Source organism: Stegostoma tigrinum, chromosome 2 (assembly GCF_030684315.1).
Source record: "Stegostoma tigrinum isolate sSteTig4 chromosome 2, sSteTig4.hap1, whole genome shotgun sequence".
Classification (NCBI taxonomy): domain Eukaryota; kingdom Metazoa; phylum Chordata; class Chondrichthyes; order Orectolobiformes; family Stegostomatidae; genus Stegostoma; species Stegostoma tigrinum.
Window position 1 is genome coordinate 153,414,020 of NC_081355.1, and position 14,430 is coordinate 153,428,449.

General features: G+C 44.5%; 1 protein-coding gene across 2 annotated transcripts in view; it reads left to right on the forward strand.

The window, feature by feature from the left end:
• plcd1a (phospholipase C, delta 1a) overlaps window positions 1-14,430 on the forward strand; it is an 85,712-nt gene that overhangs the window by 54,466 nt on the left and 16,816 nt on the right. For both annotated transcript variants that reach the window (XM_048558188.2, XM_048558169.2), the window contains exons 3-9: window positions 1,372-1,600; window positions 5,698-5,827; window positions 6,371-6,599; window positions 7,298-7,499; window positions 9,702-9,846; window positions 13,553-13,705; window positions 14,268-14,411. In XM_048558188.2, the coding sequence (XP_048414145.2) occupies window positions 1,372-1,600; window positions 5,698-5,827; window positions 6,371-6,599; window positions 7,298-7,499; window positions 9,702-9,846; window positions 13,553-13,705; window positions 14,268-14,411 (1,232 nt within the window). The remainder of the gene's footprint in view (window positions 1-1,371; window positions 1,601-5,697; window positions 5,828-6,370; window positions 6,600-7,297; window positions 7,500-9,701; window positions 9,847-13,552; window positions 13,706-14,267; window positions 14,412-14,430) is intronic.

Consider the following 14,430-nt stretch of genomic DNA (forward strand, 5'->3'; position numbering starts at 1 on the left):
CCCCGAGCTGGGGTGGAGCCATGTCTGTCTCGTGCTGTTGCTGTTGGAGGCCCCTTCCTTCATCCACCCCTCTCCAGAAAACAAAGAACAAGCACCTCTTACCCGCACCCCTACCCCCAAACATAAAACCCAGGGTCTCGCAGTTAACTTACTTTTTCTGCATGCAGTCGCTGGCTTGTAGGTAAATGTAGTTTTAAACTGACCACCAACAGGGAAATCCACCAGCAATTGTTGATTTGTGATGGCACTGATTGACAGATAAACACTGGGGCCGAGAACATTTTGCTGTCCTTGGAATGGTGCCTGGGGCGCTTTTTATACCCAGGCATTTGTGTATCAATTTAACCTCTTGTCTGGAGATCCTTGTTGCAAACTTTACAACCCTGCTGTCCCAAACCTGATGGACCCCTTTCAGAAATGCTATTACTGTACAGAGCCTCTGATGCCCAACACAACAACAATCTTGTATTTTTGTGGTGCCTTTTTTAATGTCACAAAACTCTTCCAGACACATGGGTGTAACAAAATAAAGTCTAATACCAAGCCATGTGGAGAGAGAGATCAGATCAGGGACAAAATGCTTGGTTCAAATGGTAAGTATTAAGGAGGAAAGTGAAGTGGAAAGGTTTAGAGGAGAAAGTATTCCAGAGCTCGGGCTCAGGAAACTGGATCTAACAATAATGTAGTGATTTATTTTTGGGAATGTTTGAGGCCAGAATTGGAGGAGAGCAAAGATATCAGGGGGTCATGGAATTGGACTGGAGGAGATTCCAGAAACTGAGAGCCAAGGCTAAGAAGGGATTTGCAAACTTGGATGATAATGTTAATGTCAAGGAAATTTCATGGTTGGGATGTAGTGTAGGAATTGGAATAATCGTTGAAGAGGACTTGATGTAAATGATAGTGTCAGAATTTCAGCTGACCTTGGGGTTATAGAACCATAGAAATGAAACAGCACAGAAGGGGGCCATTTGGCCATCTTACCCGTGCTGACCCAAAGACCCACTTTCTAATCCTATCTTCCTGCACACAGCCCAAAGCCATGGTGGATAGTCTGAGAGATTAGCCTGGAGGTTAAAAACCCTTTCAGCTCAGCTGTGAGTGGTTACTTGTTTACATGGCATATTGATGCAGCTTTTCTTGTTGCTAATACACTGAAGGCTGCCACCTGAAGGGTCTAGACCCAAAACGTCAGCTTTTGTGCTCCTTAGATGCTGCTCGGCCTCCTGTGTTCATCCAGCTCCATGCTTTTATCTTGGATTCTCCAGCATCTGCAGTTCCCTTTATCTCTGAAGGCTACCACCTCTTTGGTCTGATTGCCTGTCCTTTTTTTTTCCTCCTCTCTTTATTTTTTTGCTGTTCTTCCTACAGTCTCGATTGATGACATCCAGGAGTTGCGGCCTGGCCACCAGTCTGAGGGCATGCAGAAGTTTGCCATGGAGATCCCCGCTGCCCATTGCTTCACCATTGTCTTCAAGGGCAGGAAGAAGAACCTGGATCTCATTGCCAGCGACGCAAAGGAAGCCAACCACTGGATTGACGGCCTCAACAAGCTCAAGAAGAGAGATTCCAAAATGAACAAGAGAGAGCGTCTGGACCAGTATCCTTTCCTGGGAATCCCACGTACACTTGGTGGGGGGTGGGAGTCGGGAAAGAACAAGTTCTGTACTTGAATGTTCCCTCTGTTCCTCACCAGTGTTGAGCACCAGCAGTGAATGTCATCTATACTATGCAGTGCAGCAACTCCAGAGGGTCCTCAAAACAAATGACTTCTACCATCTAGAAGAACAAGGACAGCAACTGTGTGGGAACACCACAATCTACAAGTTCCCCTACAAGTGTCACACCATTCCAACTTGGAAACATATTTCCCTGTTCTTTCACTGTCACTGCATCAAAGTCTGGAATTCTGTCCCTAATGGCATTGTGTCCAAGTAGACAAGGGCTGCAGGCTCAAGAAGGTAACTTGCAACCAGCTTCTCCAGGGTGATTATAGGAATGAGCATCCCAGCCAGTGAAACCCATTTCCCAAGAATAAATTTTTCCGTGTCCTGCCTCCCAACCCCCAACCGTCTTGCTCCCAAACGCTACTCATTGGAAAGTCTGCCTCTCTCTTAGCAGATACTTAAACAAATGACAGATGTTCACAGAAAATGCACAATTAGAGAATTCACCCAAGCATTCTGCGTGAGACACCTTGGCAATAGAATGGACAGCAGGCTATTTGACAACAAGAAGCTTCACACCTGGGTTGGACCTCTCTGTTCTCCACTGCCTGTTTACTGGGAGGCATGCATGCTCCCATTTGGGTGCAGACAGGGTAGTGTGCCATGAGAGAGTGATAAAGGAATCCAGCTGCCCCACACCCTCCTGGACTGCAGAACATGAATCTGTATTTACACGTGCCTTCCTCAATCTTTAGCCAACCTCCAAAGTTCCATGTAGCCATTGAACTACATTTGAAGTATAGCCTTGGTGGGAATATCGAAAGTGTAGCTATTAATTTGTGCACAGCAAGACCCCCACAAACAGCACTATGATACTGATTTGAGGGATGAATATTAGCTAGGACATGGGGAGAGAGTGTGACAACCCACCCCCCAAACACCCACCCACCTTGCCTGTTTTTCACTGATCTTTTGCATTCGCCTGAAAAAGGTGCTTTGAGTCAAGTCTCAATTGCCTCAGTGATTGGAGACATCTCTAGAGTGTCTCTAGAACAAGTTTAACATAAATAATCCACGGTAACTGGTATCCGGGTCAAGTTTACAAACCTGCAGATAAGTGGAATCTGGTCTGAGTAACCAAAGCAATGACCAGATAATGTTATCGCCGGCTCTCAGAACAATGGGCCCTAGGATCAGTGCCACCTCCCAAAAGGAGCCGGCTTTTTTCCTCACACATCTGTTATTCCACGCAGCAGACAGTGAGACCATGGTGGCTGATAACATTCATGTGTTGGCTGGGAGTGGGGGGCGTGGGAAGCAGTGCAGGGGCAGGGATGGAAAAGCAAGCGGTGGCCTGAAGGGAGACGGGTAAACTATTATAGCCTTTCAGTAATTATGGGAGCGCAGGAAACCTGCCCTGACCCCTCCAGCTTCCTGAAGCAGGGATTGTTCAATGCAAGGCCACTATTCATTGATACCGTGTGCAGTTTGGTGGATAATACTGTTCCTGAGAGAGTAACACGCAGAATAATGTGAATCCAATTTGCCACTTGCCTGAAAAATGCTGTCCTCAGAGCTCTCCTTGCTCTTCAGATGTTTAGTGGATGTTTATTTCTCAATCTGCAGCATGTAAACAGATAACCTGGGTTTTTTAAAATCATGCTATTGTTTGTAAGATCTTGCCATGTGCAGACTGTCATGTTACCTAAATCACAGTGAATCCCATTTACCCTCACCCTTGTGCTCTGTCCAGTGATGTCTCCATCCTTTCTTGTGTATTCTAGTGGCCAAGCCACAGTGTCACCTCTGCCATCCCTACTCTTTGGCCTTGCGGCCCTGGGCAACCTGTCATCTTATCCAACCCTTAGCAGTCCTTAATCATCTCTAGCCCCTACCTATTCTTGATATCCTTTCAATTCTGGCTGCTTCCACCCTTGTCACTTCATTGTCCATGCCTTGTGCTGCCTACACTGAGCTCAGGAGCTCTTGTTGAATCACCGTGGAAGCTCTTTGCCTCACTACCACTGCCCCTTTGTGTTATTTGTTAAAACTGACCTCAAATGCAAGGACCTGCCCTGCCAACAACATCTTGTGTAGTGTGGTGTCAGTTTTGCATCTTGTGATTGCTACCTCCCAACTGAGGTACTGTACAGGTGCTATTTGGGATCTCTTGTCAGCTAAATAATCCCAATTTGTATTCCAGGGCTTTGAGAACAGCAATTTTCTCCTCAGAACAAGCAGCAGTAGTATCCTGGTGCAACTCAAGTTTGCTGTCTACACCATCATGTGAATTCTGCAACTGAGCAGAGTTTGCATACCTTTCCCTGAAGGTTTTCTTGTTTGTACACATTTGCTTATTTTGAAGAATTTCAGACCTGATCTGTGACCCTCTCCAAACTGATCTTGATTTGATGGAGAAAATTGTGATATTTACAAGTACATGAATACTTCCACCGTTCCACTGCTCTTGACTGGGTCCAGAGGCCTGTTTGGTTTACAGGATAGAGGCACAATAACAAGAGTCTAAATGGGTTGAAGCTGTTGTCTGAACAAGGTGTAGTTTATTGCATGAGAGCGAGACACTTTGTGATATCTCTGGGCCAAGTGAACCTGGGCCCCCTGACTATTAGGGAAAGGCTTTTGTAACAACGTCTAACTTGGGAGACCGTAGATGATATGTTTGTCTCCTTCAAAGTTCAGATCTATTTTCCACAATCTCCTACCCAAGAATTTGAACTCCTAGGCGATGGCCTAGTGGTATTATCACTGGACTGTTAATCCGGGGACCTGGGTTTAAATCCCATCATGGCAGATGGTGGAATTTGAATTCAGTAAAATATCTGGAATTAAGAATCTAATGATGGCTATGAATCCATTGTCGATTGTCGGGGAAAACCCATCTGGTTTGCTAATGTTCTTGAGAGAAGGAAACTGCCATCCTTACCTGGTCTGGCCTACATGTGACTCCAGACCCACAGCAATCTGGTCAACTCTAAACTGCCCTCTGAGAAATTAGGGATGAGCAATAAATCCTGCCTAGCCAGTGATGCCCTCATCCTGTGAATGAATAAAGGAAAAAAAATAGGAGTTGGTTGGAGTTTATTGCAGGCACCAACATTAATTAACCCTTTCAGAACCATTATCTTGTGCAAAAAAAAAATGACTAGGCATTGTCCTTTACCAAACTGACTGTTAGTTCTTCTGCAGGGTGGCACATTGAACTATTAGGTAATCAGCAGTAGCTAATGATCAATTGATTGTTAATGAGCTGGTCCTAATAAACTAGTATTCTAAAGGAGGATTTGATAGTATTAGTGAGGGGTCGGCAAGGATCATAGGGACCTTTTGGTGTGCATGTATACTAGTCCCTTAAGGCATCAGGATAGGTGGATAAAGTGGTTAAAAAGGCATATGGTACACTTGCCTTTATTAGTTAAGGCACACAGTTTTTGAGCAAGAAGGTTATGCTGAAACTATATAAACTGTTGGTTAAGCCATACCTAGAGTATTGCATGAGATGTGAGAGCAATGGTTAGGGTTCAGCGGAGATTTCCCCAGGATGTTGCCTGGGGTACGGTTAAAGTTTAAGAAGGATTGGACAGACTGGGATTGTTTTTCTTGGAGCAGAGAAGACAGAGGGGACGTGATTGAGATCTTTAAAATTTAAGAGGGGTATAGTCAAGAAGAACTTTCTTCCCTTTTGTAGGAATCATTGACTACAAGGGGATAGATTTAAGGAAAGGGGCGGGGTGTTTAAGGGGATAGAGTCATATAAATACAGAAACGGACCTTTCGGTCCAACTTGTCCATGCTAGCCAGGTACCATAAACTGAGCTAACCCTATGTTCCTGCATTTGGCCCATATCCCTCTTAAACCTTTCCTATTTGCGTACCTATCCAAATGTCTTTTAAATGTTGTCATTGTACCCAACCCTACCACTTCCTTTAGCAGGACATCTTTTGAAAACTGGGGAGTTTGCACCTTTGTTGCCCTGACAGATGGAGTTTGATTCCTTGAATCACTGTACAGATGGTTTCACATTTATCTTCAAAAGGCTGATGTGAACAAAGACAATAAAATGACGCTGGATGAAGTAAAACAGTTTCTGCGCATGATGAACATTGAGGTGGATGATACATACGCAAAGGAGCTGTTTGCGGTATGGTATTGAAATCTGATGCCCTCTGCAGGAGTGTGGGTTGCGGGGTGAGGTGGTTTGTCAGAGGGAGAGTGGGGGTGGATGGTCACTGTCGCTTTCGATCACATTCCTCATGCCCAAATTGTTGACTGCTTCTCAACAATGTGCATCGCAACCAACCCCAATTCTGTCTCAACCCATTTTTCATTGACACCTTCCCCATTTTAAACACCTGCTGGTGATGTGGGGTGGGAGGTTGGGGGTAGAAATTAATTTGTCTAGCACCATTTTTGGTGAGTATTGTTTTGAATTTGTACTATTTTGCCTGATGGGATGTTGGACTATAGATTCACCAGTAATCTAAGGGGAACTGAATAAATGGTTGAATGAGGAACAAGTGGAGGAATATAAGGATAGAGCACTGCATTGGGACTGACTGGACTGATCTTTGAAAGATCAGTACAAGGGTCTTGCCCTATCTACGTGATACCTTTTCTAGAACCTTCCTGTCATTTCATCCTTTTCACTTCACTTCAGACTGAAGTCTCCTTTTACATTCCGCAGAAATGTGATAAATCAATGGATGGCACAATCCATGGCAAAGAGATTGAGGAGTTTTATAACCTGGTGACAGAGCGTGAGGAGATCAACACCATCTTCGAGGCCTACTGTGACAAGAACCGTCTCCTTTCAGTGGACAAGTTGATGGAATTTCTGCGGAAGGAACAAAGGGAGAACGTAAACCAGCAGTACGCAGCACAGCTCATCCAAAAATACGAACTCAATGAGGAAGGTAAGCCCGTGCGCTAAGATGGCCCTCACTTCTGAAGTAGGGTTGCCACCTCTGCAAGGACTTATTCCTTGAGAGCTTGTCTGATTGCACCTGCTGCCAATCATCCTGCTCAATCCTCACGGTTTTGACCCTCCCAGGCACTTCATGGCCAATCAGAGAGTGCAAAGAATTCCCGTGACCTAATTAGATAATGCTTCATTTTCAGTCAAATAGTCTTGCTCCCATCTCAATTTGTTTATTAAGCAGAAAGTATTCAAACAAAAGGCAATAACTGTCTTTCTTTGATGCCTCCATTATTCCTTTCACCCTGTTGTTGCCCATGGTAGTGTCAGGAAATTAACATTCAAATCTCTGAAACTCCAGGCTATTCTTAGCAGTTTGACATCCTACCGTCAGAGATAGTAGGAACTACAGATGCTGGAGAATCCGAGATAACAAAGTGTAGAGCTGGATGAACACAGCAGGCCAAGCAGCATCAGAGGAGCGAGAAGGCTGACATTTTGGGCCTAGACCCTTCTTCAGAAAAATTTTTCTTTTTCTGAAGAAGGGTCCAGACACCACATTAGCTTTCCTGCTCTGCTGCTTGACCTGCTGCGTACATCCAGCTCTACATCTTGTTATCTCTATTTTCTGTCTTTTTGAGTCTGATAGGGTACATATTTGGATGTTAATAATGATTCCATTTGTTTTGTCATCAGCAAGGTTTGAGTCCATCATGACCAAGGATGGTTTTATGTGCTATCTGATGTCACCAGCTGCTGACATTTTCGACCAGGACCACAACAAAGTTTACCACGACATGTCAAAACCGCTCAATCAATATTATATCTCGTCCTCCCACAACACCTACCTGACAAAAGACCAGCTTGAAGGACCCAGCAGCATTGAGGCCTACATTAGGTACTGAAGCCTGCAAAAGGCTGTCTTTGATGCTAGCACGTATGTATCTTTGACAAATTGTAGTAAGTGGGGCTTGTGGGTATGGAAGGGAGAAGGAAGAGACTGCCCACTACTCAGCCAACATCAAACATGTTCTAGCCGCCTTCCTTTTTGTCAGTCACCTGGGTGCGCTCTCCATGACAACAGCACAGCCAATCAGTCACCTTGCCCAATTGATCAGCATCCTTTTCTCCTATGGTAAAAATGGTGATTTGAAATTTGGCATTCTTGCATTTGTCCTAATGAGTGCAATATGAAAAGTTTTGGCAATATTGATAGAGCTGGATGGTTGTGATTAGCCCAAAGTTCATTATTGTCGTGGAGAAGAGGTAATATTCTGCCCTGCATTTTGAGGGGAAGATTAAGCTAAGGTGGCCACCAGCTATCCAGGCACATGTTCCTCCTGCTTGCCTTATGGCTTTTTAGTGTGTGAAAACAAGGCAGCATGATATCCTGGTGTCTGGCATCCTGGGGTAACAAGATGTGAAGCTGGATGAACACAGCAGGCCAAACAGCATCTTGGGAGCACAAAAGCTGACGTTTTGGGCCTAGACCCTTCATCAGAAAATTTCTCACAAAGGGTCTAGGCCCAAAATGTCAGCGTTTGTGTTCCTGAGATGCTGCTTGGCCTGCTGTGTTCATCCAGCTCCACGCTGTTATCTTGGATTCTCCAGCATCTGCAGTTCCTATTATCTCTGACATCCTGAGTTGAGTTGTGAGGGTCAGTATGAAACAATGAAGTGAGGCCATAATCAGATCAGCAGTGATCCTGCTGAATGTTGGTCGACAGAGGGGCTGAATGTACTCCACACTTAATTGGTGTGTTTATGCACCTTTCGATGGATACACATGCCTTCCTCCACATCCCCCAAATTCCCTGCTAATCTGTTGCAAACATGCTTGAAGTCAGTGACAGACCTGATCTGTTTTACCATCTTATACTGTCCGTTTCTTCCCACTCTTGATGGAAAATTAGACCAAACTCAGCACAAATGCCTCACTTTTTTGTAATTGGCTCAACCCAGCAGAAGTATTGGGTTCAGTTCTGGCATCCTCATTCTAACAAGGATGCTGAACTCTTGGAAAGGGTGCAGCAGGAATTTGCTAGAGTATTAGCAGAGATGAGAGGCTCCAGTCATGGAGCCTCTAGAACAGCTAGTGCCAATCTCCTTCAAGCTGGGAAAGTCAACGTAATTAATAAAAGAACCAGGCAGGAATTGGGCAGGGGGGGAGGGGGGTGACTTTTTTTTTCCACAGCGATTAACCTTCTAATCTGCAAACTAAGACCTGATTTTCTTGATTTTACAATAAAAACCCTTCAGGCATACAAGCTTTGCTAATTCTTTTCTTATGGTAAAACAATTGATTCTGAGCCAAAATAATGCACCCTGTAGTGAATTATCAACTGGTGATACTGTAACACCTCATAATAAATATTTCTAAAATGTTTTTAAAAAAAAGCTTTTAGAAGTGTACAAGGTGATGAGAGGCATAGATAGAGTGGATAGTCAGAGACTTTTTCCCAGGGCGGAAATGACGATAATGAGGGGGCATAATTTTAAGGTGATTGGAGGAGGGTATAGGGGAGATGTCAGAGGTAGGCTCTTCACACAGAGCAGTGGGCGTGTGGAATGTGCTGCCGGCAATGGGAGTGGAGTCAGATACTTCAGACTTTTAAGTGACTCTTGATAGGCACATGGAGGATAGTAAAATGTAGACTATGTAGGTTAGTTTGATCTGAATAAGATAATAGGTTGACACATCATCATGGGCCACAGGACCTGTGCTGTGCTGTTCTATGTTCTATGAATCGTGATAATCTGGAATGGGCTGCATGAAATCTTTACCGTTTATTTCACGAGAAGTGGGCCTTGATGGCAAGATGAGCATTTGTTGCCCCTCCCTAACTGCCGTTGAACTGAATGGTTTGCTGAGCTATTTGAAGGCACTTGAGTTGAACACATTGTAGTGGGTCTTTAGTCAGATGTAGGACAGACCACGTAACGCTTGCAGATGGTTTCACAGTCAATTTATGACTGTAAGACTGGCCTTTTCAAAAAGTAGTAGAAATAATAACATTTAACAAAGAATTTAAATACCCCTGGGCTGAATTGGCTTTTCTCCATGCTGCAAGAAGCTAAGCTCATGTTATCTTGCTCACAGTGCCCTAAATAAAGGCTGCCGCTGTGTGGAATTGGACTGCTGGGATGGACGAGATGGAGAACCAGTCATTTATCACGGCTACACTCTCACCTCAAAAATCCTCTTCAAGGATGTCATCCAAGCAGTAAAGCAATATGCCTTCAAGGTAAGCCAATGTTCACCAGGATTCTGTTGAGCCTTCGGTTCCTTTCCATTTGTTGAAACTTGAGGCCCTGTATGTAAGGTTGAATTGAATGGCACTGAGGGTTAAATCTGACCTGTTGTCTAACAATTGATTGTTACTATAAGGATGAACAACAACAGGAACAGCTTGTGCTTGGAGCAAAGGGAAGAAAGTGTTGAATTTATCTAGCACCATTCACATCAGGATCTCCCAAAAGAATGTGTAGGCAATGAAGAGGTGGAGGCAATGCCCCAGTGGCACTGTCACCAGATTTTATTAATACTTTTTAGTCTTACAGTCATAAATTGACTGTGAAACCATCACCAATTGTTGTAAGTTCAGAGGTCCAGCACATGTCCTGGGGACCCCAGCTTCAAACCTTGCCTCGTAGATAATGAAATTTTGAAATTGATTTTTAAAAAAAAACCTGGAATTAAGATCTGATGGTGACTGTGAAGCCCTTGATTGATTGTTTGTTTGGGGTGGTGGATTAGAGCCATCTGGTTCACTGATCTCCTCCTTTTTGGGGAAGGAAACTGCCATTTATGTCAGATCTAGCCTGCTTGTCACTCCAGATCCACAGCAATGTGGTTGACTGACTCTGACTCATCGCTGCCTTTTGTGATGGGCAATAATTACTGTCATAGCCAGCAATGCCCACATCCTGAAATTCTGACTGCAATCTGGTCCGTCACGAAGACCTCACTTTTATTTCTATCTCTAACAACTCTCCATTCTTACCCCCGCCCCCCCCGCATCCAAAAAAAATCTTGGCTCATTCATCATCTTTGTTACTTTGAGACTTCAGTATTCCAACACACTCCTGGTGTTCTAGATCACACTCTCTCTTCCCACCCCACAGACACTGACCCACATTGGCTCCTATTCAAGCAATGTCTCAATTTTAAATTCTTATCCTTGTTGTCGAGCCCATCCGTGGCCTCAACTCTTCCCATCTCTCTGATCCCTACTTCTGAATATCTGGGTCTGGCCTCTTGATCACTTTTCTGATTTTTAATTGCTGTCCCATTGGTAGTTGGGTCTCCAAATACTTGAGACAAGCACCAAAATTCCCTTCCTAAATTGTCCTTCACATCGTCACTTTCCTCCTTAAGACACCCTCAAAATGAAGTTGTTTGACCAAGCTTTTTGGCTGTCAGCTCTATTGTCTCCTTGTTGGCTTGTTATCTAATTGTATTTATTAAGGCTGCTGTGAAGTTCTGTGGATCTTTATTACATTGAAAGCATGAGATAAATATAAATTATTTCCTCATGCACTCATCTAATTTCCTTTGGAAAGTATCTCAGCTATTTCCTTCACCACTTCCTGTTGCAGCAAGTTCCAACTTCTTGCCACGCTCTGTTAAAGAAATTTTTTTTATTGTACTTTGGGATCTGGGTGTTGAAAGCCAGCATGCATTATGCAATTGTAATTCTTGGAACTGAGTAGCTTACTAGGCCTTAGTTGAGAGTCATCCACATTGTGGGTTTGAAGTCATGTCAAGGGAAGATGAGGTGAGATTTCCAACAGATTAGATGGATTTTCACAAAACCTGTAATAGCTTCACAGTCAAAGAGCCAAAGTGCAGTCCTCTGAGCTATTATGCACTTTTTGGCTCAGTGTTTGGACACCTGAAGAAACCCTGGAAGATTCTGGAAATCATAGTGGACTAGGGAATCACATAGTGGGCCACTACTGAACTCAATTTTTTTGTTAAAGACACAAAAAAATCTGGAATTCGAAGTCTAATGATGACCATGAAACCATTGTCCATTGTCCAAACCATCTGGTTCACTAATGTCCTTTAGGGAAGCAAACTTCCATCCATCTGTCTGGCCTGCATGTGACTCCAGACCCACAGTGATATGGTCGACTCCTTAACTGCCCTCTGGGATAGGTATAGCTAGCAACACGCTCGTCCCATGAACAAATAAAATAAAATAAAACTTGGATGGAAAGGTAAGTAGAATGGGGAGATTTTTGGGGAACTAGTAAGGGCTTATAAAACAAGTGTTAAGCTAGTGTTGGGGCGGTATAGGGGCTCAGTGGTTAGCACTACAGCCTCTCAGTGCCAGGAACCCAGGTTAAATTCCAGCCTCGGGTAACACTCTGTGCAGAGTTTGCATATTCTCCCCGTGTCTGCGTGGGTTTCCTCCGGGTGCTCTGGTTTTCTCCCACAGTCCAAAGAGGTGCAGGTTAGGTGGATCAGCCATGCTAAATTGCCCGTAGCATTCAAGGGTGTGTGGGTTGTAAGGGGATGGGTCTGGGTGGGATGCTCAAAGGGCGGTGTGGACTTGTTGGGCTGAAGGGCCTGTTTCCTCACTGTAGGGAATCTAATCTAATAGTACTTGCTTTGTCTGATGATTGCATGGTAAAATATTTTGTTTTAAAATATGAAATCTTCAGATTCTTTCTAGTAATAAGCCAAATCAGTTATTTTCAAATTAATGGGCTCCGTCAAGATGACCTCATTGTCTAGAGCCTCTCTCTTGTATTATTCATTTGTAGGGTATGGGTGTCGCTGGCTGGGCCAGCAATACTTGCCCATCCCTAGTTGCCTCTTGAGAAGGTGGTGGTGAGCTGCTGCCTTGAACTGCTGCAGCCCATGTGCTGTGGGTTGACCCACAGTGTCCTTGGGGAGGGAATTCCAAGATTTTGACCCAGCAACAGTGAAGAAACAGCATAATATTCCCAAGTCAGGATGGTGAGTGGCTTGGAGAGGAACTTGCAGGGGGTGGTGTTCTCATGTATCTGCTGCCTCTGTCCTCCTAGATAGAGCTGGTCATGGATTTGGAAGGTGCCATCAAAGGATTTTTGGGCGAATTTCTGCAGTGCATCTTGCAGATGTTAGTTTGTTACTGAGCATTGGTGGTGAACGGAGTGGATGTTTGTGGATGTGGTACCAATCAAGTGACCTGCTTTGGCCTGAATGGTGTTAAGCTTCTTGTGTTACAGTTGTGCCCATCCAGGCAAGTGGGGAGTACTCCATCATACTCCTGACTTATGCCTGCTGGGTGATGGCGATGCTTTGGGGAGTCAGGAGGTGAGTTATTCATCACAGTATTCTTAGCCTCTGTCCTGCTCTTGTAGCCACTGTGTTAATGTGGTGTGTCCAGTTGAGTTTCTGATCAAGATAACCCCCAGGATGTTGATAGTGGGGCATTTGGTGATGGTAACGCTGAATTTCAATGGGCAGTAGTTAGATTCTCTTAGTGAAGATGGTCGTTGCCTAGCATTTCTGTGAATGTTAGTTGCCAGTTGTCAGCCCAAGCCTGGATGCTATCCAGATCTTGTTGCATTTGAGTGTGGACTTTTTCAGTATTGAGGAGTCATGAATGATTGCACAATGCTCAGCATCATTGGTAAACATCCCCACTTCTGACTTCGAGACAGTTTGGCCTAGGACACTACCCTGAGGAACTCATGCAGAGATGTCCTGCAGTTAAGATGACTGACCTTCAATACTCTCAACCATCTTATGTGCCAAGTATGACTCCAACCAGCAGAGAACTTGCCCCCTTGATTCCAGTTTTTCTTTTGGGGTTCCATGATGCCACACTTGGTCGAATGCAGCCTGGGTGTCAAGGGCTGTGACCCTCCCTCTGGACTTCAGCTCTTTGTTTTTGCCCAAGGTTATAATCTCCTGATGCCTGTCTGATGTAATGTACTGGTGTGTTTGTTTTCCAGACCTCTCCTTATCCTGTCATCCTCTCTCTGGAGAATCACTGCAGCATAGAGCAACAAGTTGTCATGGCTCAACACATGAAGAGCATCCTTGGCGACATGCTGCTCACCAAGACTATCGACGGCAAGGTCCCGACCAACTTCCCCTCACCTCGGGTAAGGGACAGAATGACAATATGGGAGCTGAGGCCTTGGATCACCCATGATGGGGTTGAATAATGGAGTGGGCTTGATAGGCAGTGTTTTGCTGTTGCTCCTATTTCTTGCATTCAAATGCTGTACTGCATGTATAATCTCATTCTGAGACAGAACAGGATACTTTATAAATGTTGAAGTAATAGCAACAGTGTAGGTACAAAGAGCCCGTGTAGATCTTAAAAAATCCATGAACAGGGACTGAAAATACTCAAAGGCAAATGAGATTTTGATCTCTACCTCAAAGACTGGGAGTATAGGTTGTGCTTCAGCTGACTACACTCTGGATAGACCTGGAGTTAGTGTTCAGCACCTTGGTCCTTTGCTTCCACCTATAAGTTGTGTGTTGTCATTCGAGACTCTAAGCCGCTGTGTGGGGAGTTGCCACGGCTGGGCAGCTGGGAGCTGATTGTCAGAGCGGGAATGAGCCAGCGTCTGTGTGTTTTGGATGGGAGGAGGATGGTGAATTCACCATAAGATGATTGTACATGTTGGTTAATTGTTTCTGATGAATGACATGCAGCAACTGATGGGGAAGATTCTGGTGAAAGGCAAGAGACTGAATCGCCTGGAAGCTGCCCAGGAGGCAGATACAAACGATGAGGTTTCTGATGAGGATGAAGCTGCTGAACAAGACAGTGAAAACGAGCAAAAGGAAGTAAAAAAGGTGCGTAATCTCGCAAGTG